Raw genomic sequence first — 15,334 nt, 5'->3', positions numbered from 1 at the left:
TATTCCCTCTCGTTACAGCAGCCGGCAAGTACAATGACAGAGGTGGTTGTAATAATCCAGTTTTTAAAAAAAAACAAACAAAACAAAACAAAACTTTAACTTAAGCAAGTGAGCTGTGTCCCATTCCCAAAGCAAACTGAGATGCTTCAGACTGAACTTCGGTCCTATTTACACATTTGATGTGTGGCGTTAATTCATGAATGGAGACAAACGGCTTGTTGTTGAACATCCTACTGATTATTTCCTTTTACACACTTCCATTTACTTTACAAATACGAGCAAATCAATAAAAACATCTTCCAGTGATATTAGCTGTACCGATATATTGCTGATCTGGAGAAACTGTTCACCACATGAACTCGCATACACACACACACACATACACACACACACATGCACGCTCACTGTGAAAGTTAACGGTTCAGCAACGGGACCAGATTCAACAGTTCTTCACTATTACGGAACAGAAACAACATTAAGACTCAATGATCTCTGCATGGGGGCGGGGGTGGGGGAGCAGATGAACATGTCTGAAGGATAAATCCACGACCAATCACAGGACAGGAAACTGCGGCTGTGGGTTTGGAGGATTTTACACTCGATCAGTGATGTGAAAGCAAATGTTTGGTTTTTTTTGACTGCTTGTTTTCTATTTTTTCAATATGAATATTTGCTGTTTTCCTTTAGTAGGAAACAGTATTTGTTCTTTGTTTTGTCCGACCAACAGTCTACAACACAACCTGAATAAGTTAAAGTACAATAGTGTATTTTTTTGACTATTTTCTGCTCATTTTGACCAAATTATTCATTCTGGGAAAAATCCACAGATGAATAGATCATGACGTTAGTTCCAACCTGAAGTATTCTTATATAAATGTTGTCACAGTTTCTACAAAGATTTAAGAGGAAAGGCAGACAATATTTGGATACTGCATATTTTAAATTCCAAATTTAAAATATGCAAATTTTTTTGATCGTCCGTGTCTGATCTTTTTATCTTTTTTTTTTAAACCAACTTATTAATTCAGGGAAAAATCCACAGATGAATTTATCATGAAAATAACTTTTTAGTTAGTTCCAGCCTCGATGTGGTCACAGTTTCAACAAGTGAGTTTTGTCATTATTAATGTTAGAACGTCTTTAAAAAGATTTAAGAGGAAGGACAGACAATATTTTAGATGCTGCATATTTGAAATTCCAGGACACATTTTTGTGGCCTGTGTCAGAAATTGTGACATTTTTGCTGATCTTCTGTTGGCCGTTTCTACTTTTATGTGTTTAAAGTCGGGAGAAAAGCCAGGTTCTTGAATTGCATTTGGATTTCCTGGTTCAGGTCAACAGAAGTGCATCAGAATTCAGTTTCAGAAAATCTGACAGTTTACTGACCTGTTTAAGACATTCAATACATTAATGGCAACCGCTTGCCAAAAGTGTGACATCATCCTCGTAAGTGAATACACAGTTGAATATATAAACGCTCCTTGGTGATACGTTGAGTGGAAATCAAACATGCAACCAAACTCAGGAGTGTTCATGTATTATTCTGGGATGTTCACCTCCAATGTTGAGCACTTGTAGCCAAATTATATAAACAGCCTAAAATATTTACTTTTGTTGTGTATGTGGAAGCAGATGTTAAGTCTTTAGGTCCTTTTAAATGTGTTAATTAGCTAATGGAGGCTCTGCAGACACATTATTCAGCAGTTTGTTGAAACTTTAAGATCTTTTAGTTGTGTGGGAGATCACAGTTTTTAGAAATCCCCAAATCTCAGACCTGGAATTACAACCAGGAGATTAACCTGCACAGTTTTTATGCCTCGGGTTGTCACCCTCAGTCTGAACGTTATAATGTGAACACGGCAATGTGCCAACTTGTATCGACGGCTCTGTGCATAAATAAAACATGTTAACATATCATGTGGCTTAAAGTGGCTTAATCCAACTGGAGAAGCTTTTTTGTGAAGGACTCTGCTAACATTAAAATTAGGAAAAAAAATAAATTAAAGTTCTCTACCTGAAAACACCTGGTGTGACATCACTGATCGGGGCGCAGCATGAACGCGACACGCTCCAAAGCTTTAAACAGTGTGCAGAGCAACGTTTGCTGCCGTGTGTGATCTGGAGTCGATTTACCTTGGTTTTTGTTTTTTTTAAAGACAAACTTTTAAACAGTCATATCACACTAAATTCATCATATTCACTTCAATCAAAATGTTCTATAGAAAAAAAAAAGTTCTTTCTTACATTCGTCACCCTGTGGAAGCCAGTTAACTCAAGAAAAAAACCTGGCTCTGGCAATGGCTAACTACTTGGTATTGCACATCAAGCAAATCAACAGTTTGTAACATTTTTTTTTCTTTTTCAATGTACAGTAAATATATGTATATATTAAATAAATACTATATATAGAAATATATATATAATATTTATTTTTTGTCTTCCTCAACATGCAATTGATAACAGCAGACCACAGACGAGAGATTTTACAGTAGAACTAGAGAACAGTAATTCAGCCTGGCGGGGGCTGAGCTAGGGCAAGAGAACACATCTGAGAACACTCACATTATTTTTAGGGTTCAAACACCTTTTTTTTTTTTCTTTTTTCTTAAAGAAGCGTTTACATGCGGTGCTCTAGTGCAGTATACAGTAGCATTTATTTAGTACGGGACATCCTGCACTATGAGAGGCTCTCTGGATGTTTCACCAGTTTCAACTTGGACAGACTGGAACTTTACAGTAACCACGTAGCACAGAATAACTCACACAGTCGTATGGAGACGAATGGGAGGAGGGGGTTTTGGGACGGGGGGGGGTGGAGGTTTGAGGGAGTGGGAGTGGGGGTGGGGGACATCTCTGTAGTGAATATCAAGGCTGTGCACGGGACCTGCATGCACTCTGTGCCTCGGGGTCTATCCCTCACATCACATCTCCTATCGTTGAACAACAGTTGGGTCTTGGCAGCGGTAACAATTGAAGACGTTCACAGAGAGGAGGAGAGATTGAGGGAGGGGTGGGGGGGGGGGGGGACTCACTTCAGGCAAACATTTAGCAAGTTGGGTATGATCATCAAGACGACAGCGATGACGAGGGGGGGTCAGAAGTATTTACACGACATCACAGACCAAGGTTAAACACATCTACACAACAGGGTCTAAAAAGGGGGGGGGGGGTAACAAGGGGAGCGGGATTTGTGTGCTTCGAATAAAGTTAGGGATTGTCAGAAGTCTGTGGTTTAAGAGCTTAGATGCCATTTCAAGTAGAGAGGCACGCTGAGGACGGAGAGAGAGGTGAAGGGGGAGGGGGGAAGGTGGGGGAGAAAGGGGAGAGAGGGAGCAAGGAGCGAGGTGTAGACTAGCTAGGAAGGGGTCTCGGTGACAGAATCTTGGGTTTTCCTTCCGCCTCCTTCCCCTTCACTGCCGCCACGTAGGAGAAAAGGCAGAGGACCGAGTAACAGATCTGATGTGCCTGCAGAGGAGGAAAAGAAGCATGAGGGAGAAGATTGTTGCCGTGGTGAAAGGTTACAAAAAAAAGATGTCAAGTCTAAAAAGAAGATACGACCAGTTTGACCCAATCTCAAAAGATTTTGTGCTTGTGGTTTTCTTTAGAGTGACAATTTTTTAAAGAAAGTTACTGGTTGTGAAGAATTTGAGCAAATGAAAAAGTTGCCCCCCACCCCCTGCCCCCCCTCCGGTCACTTCAACTCAACTTTTGGCCCCAAACACGCTCCGATCTGAGTCACACGCAGGAGTCGATTTCACACATAAGAACCTCACCTGAAATTTAACACAAGCCGCCGAGCGTGAACAGAAAAAGCTGACCCCATTTTCATTTCCACTTCTGCTCAAAAGAACACTTTGGACGAGGCTCTGAAAGAACTTAAATCTCATATTTTCTTCCCCCCCACCCTCTCCTGTACAGTAAGAACATCGGTGCACATTCCTCCACATACGGCTTGTTTGTTTACGACTGCGGTGGAAACATTTATTAGCTTCAACTAGCTGATATCGCCTCCTTGAGGACTGAGATTGATCACCTGCACCAGAGGAAGAACTTTTTTTTTTTTTTTTTTTTAAGTCGTTGAGGTTGACATTAGCTCTGCATTAAAAATCACAGCCCTCTTATTCATTTGCGCTGAGTCGGCCAATCACAACTTTGCAGAGTTGTAAAATGTGTCTGTGAGTTTTACAACAATGTTTTGGCATCTGATAAACCTTTAAATGCATGAATCTGAAGCTCCAACTCCACTTCCTGCATTGTATTTCATTGTGTCTGTTACCTAGAACAACGCGTCCCACCACTGCAGCCCCTATTAGAGTTTTAATAGTTTTGTGTGAAGCATGTTTGGGGCCTTAAACATCACAGGAAATCAAACTGTAGTTGTTTTTTGTTGATTATTTGATTCACTGATTCTCCTCAAATGGAATAAAAGACAAACACAGTTGTCTCATAAATACTATAATAAACAACTGTGAGCATATTACTCATCTGGTAAGCTTTTCTGTTGTAGTTTAAAAGTCTGATAAGTCCTCATTAATGTGTACAAGGTTCATCTTTTCTCTCTTTTTTTTTATTCTCCCTTTGAGATGGTGTTTTTCTCTATGTGATGGATGTGTTAATGTTAGTCTGTGATAAACGCCTCGGGGAGAGAGAACGGTTGCTTTGCTGATTTATATTTTAACATTCAATAAAAAATATATTTGAATCATAACAGGAAGACCGTTAAAAACCTGAGGCAGCTGAAAGTTGAACCTGGCTCAACTGAACAAAATAACGTCATCAATAAAACATGTGCATAAACACACTCATGATTACTCTAACAGCAACGGGGAAGTTTCTGTTGTTGATTCAACGATTATCACGTCAGAGAATTAAATTATTGTCACTTATTAACATTCCACATTTGTTAAATATCGTCTCAGTTTCCACTTTTCTTTTTTTTCAGACTAACTCAATAAAGGCAGATAATGTTGATGCATTCCTCTCATTACACGCTGGGTTAAAGTGACCAAAGGACCAAAATCCCCAAAGGTGCATTAATCCTTTAATGAGCCGAGGGAGTCAAATAGTGTCACTGCAGCACAGAGACTATAACGTGACACATTTACATGAAGTGTTGAGAGCTTCCTTTGAGATTGTAGCCGTTACCTTTTCTCACTTTATTTCATATCAATAGAAACTTCTACACATAGATATTTCAGCTGTGGACACCTGGAAGAGGTGAGGACTCACCATGGGGGTCTTGTACTTGTGGATCACCACTTCTTTAGTTTCAGGAACTATGCCGATGCAAGAGACAAAACAAAGAATTCAAAGGCAGCAGGAACTTCATTCTGTTCATGTTTGAGAGTTTTAAGGGTTAAAAGGGGGGGGGGGGGGGAGCGGGGGGTGATATCTGAACAGGGTGTAAGATGAGATGTGGGCCAAGAAGAGTCCACCACACACCAGCCAGGATACTGTTCACTTCACAGAGGACTGTCTGTTAGATTTAGACCAAAAAATAACAAAATGGCTACTCGAGAGATGATTTAACTCTTTTAGAGCTGAAAGTAAAGATTATTTTCATTATCAATTAAGCTACCAATTAATCACCTTGTCTAGTTTTTCTACATCTTCAAATCTTTAATCTTGTCAAATTAAAAATGCAAAGATTAAGTTCACCACCGTATGATGAAAAAAACTTTCACATCTGACTAGCTGAAAGATCAGCGCCTTTTTTGTATATTTAGATAAAAAATGACTAAAATCAAAGTGGCACCAATCAACTAATTCACTATCAATGATCATGTAATTGTTGTAGCTCTGAACTATTTTTACTTTAAAGAAAGTGTTGAATGTGAGTAACAGCTGACTGTTGGTGAGGACGTTCATGGACTCCAGAAATGGACAAATAAAAACACAAATGTCTTCCTTTCTTTTTTAAACAAGAGACTGCACAGGTTGTAAAGTTTCAAATATGAAAAACAAAAAACCCACAAGAATAAAAAAGGACAACTTTCCCTCCACAGCCCCCCCACCCCCCTCCTTCATCCCAATGAACTCAAAGTTTAAAAGACATCACAGAAAAGCAGCTACGAGAGGCCAAACTCCTTTGGCCCGGGACCATGTCGCTGTCACAGGACAGACGGACTTTTCATTAGTAACTGTGAACCCATAGCAGAGGTGAGGAGGCCGAGATCTGGACAAGATAGATGAAAAGGGGCTCGGAAATGTTAAAATCTCTCTGCCCACCACCTCAAAAAACAAAAAAAACAAAATAAAATGTTTAAGTGTCGCCAAGATCTCCACTTGCTGAGATACTGAGGCGGACTGTCAGACCACGTGAGAGGTGATGATCTCCCAATGAGAAAAGCAAGTGATGATGGAAGCAGAGGAAAACTCATGATACAAAAAAAAATAAAAACAAAAAATAAAATCAGTGGAAGGATCGACTGATGAAATATTCTGCACAGAATTCGGTTTTGAATAAGAAAAAGGAGAAAGGTGACAACACTTTACCTGCTGGAGAATGAAGGTTTTCATAGTGGCAAAGATGAGGGCAACATTACAAAAGCAGCACAGAGACACGACAGTAACCCAGCCTGGCGCTCTCAACTTCAGCCTCCACCAATTCAAAACTGCTCTGTCATACTGTGAGTCAGCGTTTCTGACTTTCTAATAATAAAGTCTGCACTGACCTTTATAAAACTAACCCTCACTACTCTCCTTTCATCATTAGACTGATCTGTACATCTCACAAAACACCGAGAATCAAGTCTGGCTTTTTAAAAGGATGAAGCCAAGTTATGAATTTGTTTTTAAAATGTTATCTTTTTTTCAAAAATTAAATAAAGTGGCATTTTTGGCTCTAGATAAGGTTGATTGTCAATTATGGGCTTTTTAAAAATGACTGTTGCATTGCCTTTATGAAATATGTGACTCATTTTATGACTAAAAGTATTTTTATGGTCTTTTCAGTAGCACCGGGCAACTTTATATGGTAAAATAAAACCTTTATAACTTATAATGGAATCGGTTTTTCCACTTCTGTTGCTGCATCTAAATTATACCAAAGCAATGAAGAGCGAGGCCTTTCAATCTCTTCTAAAATCCTGAGTGCTGAAACTGCAAATTGTTCTTTACTTAGACCTCAACAAACTTTTTTTTTTGGCAGGAAAGTTAATGTAAAATATTTTAAAATGTCACTATTGTTAAATATGTTAAATTATGAATTCACTATTTTAGTTTTAGGTGTTACTGTTTATCTGAAACCTGACTGTTTGATTCTGATCTTTTTTGGACTTTTTGAATTTAGCTTAAAAACTATGTGTTAATCAATACTTAATGACGTGTAGCTCTTTTCCAAATCCATCAGTTCCTACTTAAGATGTAAATCTTTAAAAATGGGGGAGCTGAGATTTGTAGTTTTAAGCAGTAAATGGTGCATTTGGAGTTTACTGTCAGTTGGATAATAAACTCCAGTGTCTGTGTTCAGAGTAATGAAGTAATATTACATGGAGTGCAACACGTGTCTCTTTAATGTGTTTTTAATGGTTTTTGGACAACAATGGAGCTCTGTGGAAGCTCAGAGGAATAAGATTCTTAGCAGTATTAGATTATTTGTTGTTTTTGGTCTTTTCAGGGGATTTAAAGACAGAAATGAAAAATCAGAGACCTTCTCCTTAAACACCTATTTTCATATTAGAGAATGCCAAACCCAATATATTGCTGCTTATACATCAGCCATCCTATATGCTGACATCAACACTTTTTACGAGTCTGTTCTGATCTCTATTTTGTGTAGAATAGCCTTTTTACAGGTCTACTCCTATTAAAAAAATGACTTTTATTCATTATACGTTAAGATTTGTATCTATCACAGGCACTGACAGGAATATTTGAGCCTGCTTGTTCTGAAATTGAATTTAATGAAAGAACTGCGACTCTCGCCTTCAGGCCCTCGCTCTTCTGTTTCACGCTGAGCTGACTTTGAATTATTATTCTCATAAGTTTTGTTCTTCTTTATCAACAAAATGAGATGTTTCTAGCTCTAAACCTCGACACACCACGTGTGACTGAGAGCAAACCGCGTCCTCTGAGGAATTCATCGACACCTCCGGACGTCGGTGTCTCATTGTTCCTCGAGGAGAGCGAGTATCCAATTTAGTGAACCCTTATTAGCTCTGGTCAATACATTTGCCAGTGAGCTGAGTTACTGTCGTGCCGAGTACAGGCCTAGAATCAATAGATGGTGTAATTACCAAATTCCTCCAGGACAAAGACTCCCTTCACTGTATTGCACTTTTTAATGTGACTCAGCTCTATGAAAACCTAAAAACAAACAAAAAAACAAACAAAAACAAGACAGAACATTATTAACTCAACAACACTGGATGAAAAGTAAACACTTCATATTTAAACAAAAAAGAAAAAACAACCATGTTAAATTTGTTTTATTCAGTGTGAAAGGTGAAAATAAAACAACTACACATGGAGTGCAAGCTTTTATCAGCTAACAAACAAAAAAGAAAAAAGAAACAAAGAAAAGAAAAGCACACTATGAGAAGTTTCCATGATCAAACGCATACATGGGCGACGGTTAAATGAGGAGAAATGCATTAAATCTGCTCAAAAGCTCAAAACTAATTCAAGATGTCTCATCAATGACGTCTGTTAGAGCTGGAAAAATGTGTGTTTATAGTTTATAAACAGCAAAGAAAATAGTAGAATAACACATTTCTTTTTCTTTTCTTTTTTTTTTAAATGCTAAGAGAGATGTAATATGGCCCATATGATGCATACATGGAATTTCCATATAAAAATGTAGACACAAGGACACAAAATTAGATTTGCCATACAGCTACAACAGTAAAAGGAAAAAAATAGAAAAAAAGAAAAGAAAAGATAGAAAGAAGAAAGCAAAAAAAGAACCCAATAAGATGTAACTGCTAATAAGCAAACACAGCAGAGGTTGTGTACCTTCCGCTCCTTGCAGGGGGAGAGAGCATGGGAGAGAAATGGTTTGGATTATTATCGGACAGAAGAGCACAAACACTCGACGACACTCCGAGAGGTCACTAATATCCACGGGAGCCTCGTACCGATTCAAAATCCAAGAAATATAATGCTAAGAAAGTTACCAAGAGCCAATAAGAAAACCCCCGTCACAAGAGAATCAGCCCCGAAAAAACTACCAAATAGGTTTTTTTTTTTAAAAATAAAAAAAAGAGGACTAGAGGTTACTCTACTGTTGTTGAGAGCTGGATTCACCTTTGTTTTCCTGGACTTTAAACATCTCAGTCCCCCAGAGCCCTCCATGCCTCCTCCTCCAGCAACAAGGGCTGGCACCAACACCACTTGCTCACACAGCAGAACACAGAAATGAGGGCAGCTGCTGAAGGACAGTTCATTCCCGCTACAATTTAAGACGATGTCACCCCCGACCCCCACCTCCCGACCCCAACTGACACCAAAAATTACTGCAGAGCTGCCCTGGACCCCCCCCCCCCCCCCCCCCCCAAAAAAAACCCCAAAACCTCCCCACTTCCCTGCTGCTCACTGTGATTTGAAGAGCTGAATAAAGTTAGTTTGAGACATTACTCAGACGCAAATCTGCAAAATACCGATGGTGAAAATCGTTTAAAATTCTACAAATTGTGGTGCTCTACTCTGAGAAACTGTTACAGCAGAGGTTTTAATTGTATAAGCGCTCTAGCCCCTTGCAATATAAAGCGCAAACCTGAGCCAAAAATAGCCCGAAATAGCAAAACCAGAAGTCAGTGAGGAAAAAAGCAGGCAGCAATCAGAGCAGTAAATCCATGTTGCAACATCCAAGTTTAACGGCTGGTTCAGCCAAATTAAAAAAAATTTTTTTTTTTGAGACTTCCACTGCAGCTTAAACACAGTGGAGGTAATTCAACTTTCATTTGTGGTGCTCACAGCAGTAGAGAATTATATCCAAAGACCAACTGAAATCTCAGTTAGTCAATTTTCAGTCAAATCATGTCAAAGAGAATTTTTAAATCGCTAAAAAGGAAGAGAAAAGGTGTTTGGAGATGTTGTATCTCAGCGATGGTCCTTTAACTCTCGCGTCCTCTGACTGACGTGTTTGATTGACAGCTGTGCTGCCTGGTAACAAGGGGCAATAGTTGTGGTTACTGTCGTTTACAAGTGAAGGACAGACAGCTTTTTATCAGATGTGACTGATATTGATATTTTGTCATAGCTGCTGTCAGATTTTTTTAAATGATTTATGAGGAAGGAAACTTATTCAACATGTGTGTTAGACCTCAGAGATACACACATGTATCTTCAGTTGTTTACTGTAGAGCTCCTTTGATATAAGTTCACAACATCACAACTATTTCCTCTGTAGAAAGTTGTCCTCAGTGCAGACTCTGGATTATTAGTAGTGATCAGTTGGGAAAACAGTGGTTTTGTTTGCTTATGGCTTCAGAGACCAAGGCTCTGATTTATGGATTATGTACACAGAGCGAAAAACTATCAGAGTTTTCTGTTATTAAGTCTCCAATTCCCACCACACACATTCTATTTACTGTATTTTCACTTTATTTGATCTTACATTAATGTTTCTGTTGTTGTTTTGCGCATCCTTTTTTATGTCCTTTTCTTGTATAAAAGGCGCTCTATGAATAAAGTTATTATTAATAAATCAATCAAATCAATCTTTATTTATTATAGTGCCAAATCTCAACAAAAGTGATCTAAAGACTCTCTTCTCATAGAGCAGGTCTAGACTGTACTCTTTAAATGGGAAGAAACCTCAGGTAAGGTGGACAGCCATCTGCCTTAACCAGTTGGGTGACCAGTTATTAATAATAATAATAATAATAGTAGTTGTAGTAGTAATTATTGTAATTGGTGACTAAGACATTACATTAGGAAATATGTGATGCTGCTGAATACTTAAGATGAAATTTTGTGAACACCTCAAATTAAATTTCATCTCTCAGAGAAATATCAGAGCTGGATATCTTCAAATCTGGACAAATTAAACCAAAAAAGTTAAATATTTTTGGGGGGATTTGGGTGAACCGACCCTTTAATTTACTTTAATGCTGCAGGATGTCTGATGAGAGATGTTGCTCTTTGGTGAAACATTCAACCGAACGCTCTTGTTTTGTCATTTTTAAGATAAATGTACAACGTGTTTGTTTATTAGCATCAGCTGGTCCCCTGTATAACTGTTAAACTACAGCATGTCGTCCAATCACAGCTTCACGTTCTAACCAAACTCAGGAAATAAACGAACCCCGACTGTCATTAACTGCTCCGATGTGAAGACAATACGTGACGATGTTCAAAGGGTCCAAACTTAAATGTTAAAGTTGCTATCAAATAGCCAATTATTAATGAAAAGTCGCTGCTCAAGGTCATCCGTCTTACAGCTGACACACAACACACACATACATACACACACACACGCATACCAACACTTCGGTTCCTCCCACACAGTAAATGAACATGAGGTTTGAGCACCACGAATGTCAAAAGAAACGTGTGTGGAAGGATGTGTTCAATGTTTTTTTCTTTTTCTTTTTTTTTTTTTACGCATGCATACGGACACACATACACACATACACACACACACATACACACAAACACAAACAAACAAACACAAACTGAAGAAAGCAAATCCAAAAAAGCAAAAAGCACAAACAGGATTTCTTCCTCTAAGGGGGGAAACATCAGGTACGGGATGAGAAGATGCCAATCAAACATGTCGTTATCTGTCGTCTCTGAACATTTTGATTTGTTTGTTGTCATGACGATAGAGGAAGACGGTCACAAGGTGAACGGAAATGAAACAAACGGGAGAGACGAGCAGAAAGGTGGACAGGAGGGGATGAAACATGATGAGTGTTTTTTTTTTTTTTTTTTCATGCCCTGGTGTGAGATGAGCAGCACTTATCTGCGCTGGTACTGGCCTCTTACCTGGCTGTGCATGAATTTCAGGTTGATTCCTTCCAGCGTGACTTGCAGCAGTCCCCCTTCACCAGTTTTCATGTCCTGGACCGGGAACTCTCCGCCCAGCTCAGGACCTGAAGAAACCACATCTAAATTTAGAGCTACGAAGAGGTTGAAATACTTAAGGAGTGTTTTTCAATCTAAAAGGGGAAATTAACAAAAATGACATTAAATGTTGCTATAGAAACACTACAGAAGGCAGCAATGCTTTATCTTGTCCCAGCTTTGGATTTCATTTATTTTTCAAATGTGACTAGACTAGATGTGGACAAAATATCTCATTGCGATTATTTTGACTGATATTACAACTGCAATATGATTTACGATGATGTCATTCTCATTGAAAAATATATTAAAAGGATTGTGGTGTGATTTTGGTAGAGATCTGTACCAAATAAAGATGTTTTCTGTAGATTATGATGTGAAGAAAATACGTATTTTGACCAATATTGCTCCTGTTGGCCATATTGCAGTTTCGATAAAATTTTAATTAATTGTTCAACCTTAGACTAAACTACTTTAACTTTTTAAATAAACTAACAGGCTTGAAAGTAATTTCAAAAAAAAGGAGGCAACAAACTATTGACCTGATGGAGCTGATCCTTGATGTGTGGTTGCAGCTTTAAAAAAGTTCCATATAATGAGAATTACAGATTTTAAACATAAAAAAAGAGCAGTGGCATCAGATTGCAGCTTTGTGTTGGGATCATAATCATACTGGGGGAGAAAAGTGAGGCTGGTGCAGCTCTGGTGAACACAGTCACTTTACCTGGTTTGATGCTTTGCTGTCTCGCTGCAGCTCGTTCCATACTGTCTTTAACACAGTAGTACAGTTCACGACACTAGAAGGAAAAGAGGAAAGTATTTCTTAATTAATGATCGATGTTCTCCGAAACTGAGCGTAACTGACACGGAAACGGTTTCTGACCTTTTTGGTGTAAAACTTGTTGAGTTGTGTCTCTTGGCCGTTGCGTCTCCAGAGACACAGCACCTTGGTCTTGGGGCAGTAAGTCATGTTGATGAGCTTCTCGTACCACCAGCGCTCGTATACTGTGCCGATGTTGCTGCGCAGGACTATGCAGTCATCGCACACCTGAGACGTTGGCGGGTAAAGCGGAAAAACTTGTGATACTCCTCAACACAAGCGACAACATCATACGGTTACTTTTGTAATATTAAGAGAAAATAATGAAGAGTTTGCCTACCTCCATGAAAAAGATGTCTCCGGTGGTGTCAGTGCCAGCATGAACAACAAATGTTTGCTTCTTGATGTGACGGCTCCCGCTGGGCCTGATGGATAGCTCACGACCGTTCTAAAAGTACAGTGCAATTAATCAATCAATCAATCAATCTTTATTTATTTAGCACTAAATAATAACAAAAGTCATCTCAAGGCACTTTACATAAAGAGCAGGTCTAAACCGTACTCTTTAATTTCATTCAAAGAGACCAAACATTCCCACATTAGCAAACATTTGGCATTTTAACAGGACGGTGTAATTACAGTAAACATAATTACAGGAGATGCATAACAGCTGAACTAGCTGAATTTTTTAAAAAAGAGAGAAAGATATTCACCATTTGGGCCAGTTTGTCCAGCAACTCATTGACCTCTTGGCTGTATGTGAGGCCGATGTGGGACTTCCCCATCAAACGCCTCACTTTCTTGCGGATGTCATTTTTGCCCACCTAAAAAAAAATAGGCAAACATGACATAAAGTCAGGCTGTGTCTGAAATCACTACCTATTTACTATGGAGTGTGTTACAATTATGTAATTGACTACCTTCAGCCATTGTGTGTCTGAATGCTGAGTGTGTAAATATATCTGCTATACAGAGCCCTCAAATATTCAACAATGGAAGGAAAAAAGTAGCATCCATGGCATGTACTTTATTTTCTGCTAACAATCCCACAATGCATTTCAAAGATGTGAAAACTGTCACATGGCTCTACAGCTGATGTGTCTGAGTGAACTATGTAGTGTTTATTATACAGGGAGAAATGAATGAGTGAATAAGGGAGTGATTTCAGACACAGCCTCAGTGATTGGACTGTTTTGTGGTCAGAATGACAAACAGTGCTTCTTACTTTCATCATTAGCATGTACGCTATCATATTGTGCAGCAGGGTAGCCAGAAGTCTGTCCTCGTCATCTTCCAGACGCTTGCGGTCATGATCACCCAGTGACAGATATCTGTGACAAAACGTGACAGAAAACAGTGTTAATAGTTTCATAAAGCAGGATTACAAAGTTTTCTAGACAACTATGAAAAAGAGTCTGCATAAAAAAATTAAGACGTTAAAACATATTATGTATCAGCCGTGTTAAACCTTTCGATCATTTCCTGAGGTCCCTGGTCCATCCCCATCCCCTCTCGCTCCAACATGACCGCGTCTAAATAGGCGTCCTCCCAGAACTGCACCTGGTCCCACAGTGTGGATCGCTCCTTACCTTAACACGTCAACACAGCACACATGTAGCTTAACATGTACGAACATCAGCACCGCAGCTGGGGCATTCAAGCCATAAACACACACAGTCACAACATTTAAATGCTTTTCTATTAAAAAAGACAGATACTGTAGCAATAATGCATTACAGAGCAACTTCTGTCCAATATGATAAATAACTATAATTTTACACCATTATTTAAGCTCATGCATCACAATATTTATCATTTCAGCTTTCTACAGTTTTTGTTTTTAAATAAACCTGAATAAGCAGCGTGTAGCTCTCAGTCATGCACGACAGGAACAGTAAATGTCAATTGGACCTACTGAAGGACACATAATTACAGCAGTTTGAAGCTTAAACTGTGAAGATATTTAAACAGGTCAGCTGTTGTCTTGTGCAAAGTTGGTGAGGGACTGTTTCTGATTTCATTTAAGCAGGAAGATTTGTGTGGAATATTTATTTTTAGCTTTTTTAATGACCAATAGTGTGTTTTCTTGAAGTATCTGACGGTGCCTTCAAGTGCTGCTTTTTGTAACGTTCTTGGGATCAGAAGTTCACGTGTATTTAAGTCCAACTTAAAAGGAAATAACACTTTTAAATGGATAAAACCATTTTTCTTTTGGTAGCTGCAGGAAAATGAATCGTGACATTTTTAACTATATTGAGCAAAATGACGAGGATACAAAAGACAAATAAAATCTGTCAATATAAGTAGCAGATGCAGCTTTAAGTCTTCATCCTATTTACCAGCTGGTGGCCAAGTGTGCCGAACTGATATTTACATTTCTGACAGCACTTGAAGGCGACATGAATTTATCTAGTATGCAGACCCGTGAAATGTTAAAGCTTTCAGGTTAATAGGAAAAGTGTGACAGAAAACTGGGTGTAGAGGCAGGTTAGAGCAGAATAAATG

At 38.7% G+C, this 15,334-nt stretch overlaps 1 protein-coding gene across 3 annotated transcripts in view; it reads right to left on the bottom strand.

The window, feature by feature from the left end:
• Nucleotides 1-3,159: 3,159 nt before the first annotated feature.
• The window catches only part of madd (MAP-kinase activating death domain), a 51,458-nt gene continuing 39,283 nt past the window's right edge, over nt 3,160-15,334 (bottom strand). For all 3 annotated transcript variants that reach the window (XM_053318372.1, XM_053331756.1, XM_053325166.1), the window contains 10 exons: nt 14,298-14,418; nt 14,055-14,160; nt 13,543-13,653; nt 13,170-13,277; nt 12,893-13,057; nt 12,734-12,806; nt 11,932-12,038; nt 8,238-8,307; nt 5,230-5,276; nt 3,160-3,465 (listed from right to left, as the gene is read on the bottom strand). In XM_053318372.1, the coding sequence (XP_053174347.1) occupies nt 3,352-3,465; nt 5,230-5,276; nt 8,238-8,307; nt 11,932-12,038; nt 12,734-12,806; nt 12,893-13,057; nt 13,170-13,277; nt 13,543-13,653; nt 14,055-14,160; nt 14,298-14,418 (1,022 nt within the window). In that variant the 3' untranslated portion in view covers nt 3,160-3,351. The remainder of the gene's footprint in view (nt 3,466-5,229; nt 5,277-8,237; nt 8,308-11,931; nt 12,039-12,733; nt 12,807-12,892; nt 13,058-13,169; nt 13,278-13,542; nt 13,654-14,054; nt 14,161-14,297; nt 14,419-15,334) is intronic.

The sequence above is a fragment of the Scomber japonicus genome, chromosome 1, assembly GCF_027409825.1.
Source record: "Scomber japonicus isolate fScoJap1 chromosome 1, fScoJap1.pri, whole genome shotgun sequence".
Classification (NCBI taxonomy): domain Eukaryota; kingdom Metazoa; phylum Chordata; class Actinopteri; order Scombriformes; family Scombridae; genus Scomber; species Scomber japonicus.
Note: the sequence above shows the minus strand (reverse complement) of the source record. Positions and strands in the feature narration are given on the sequence as shown.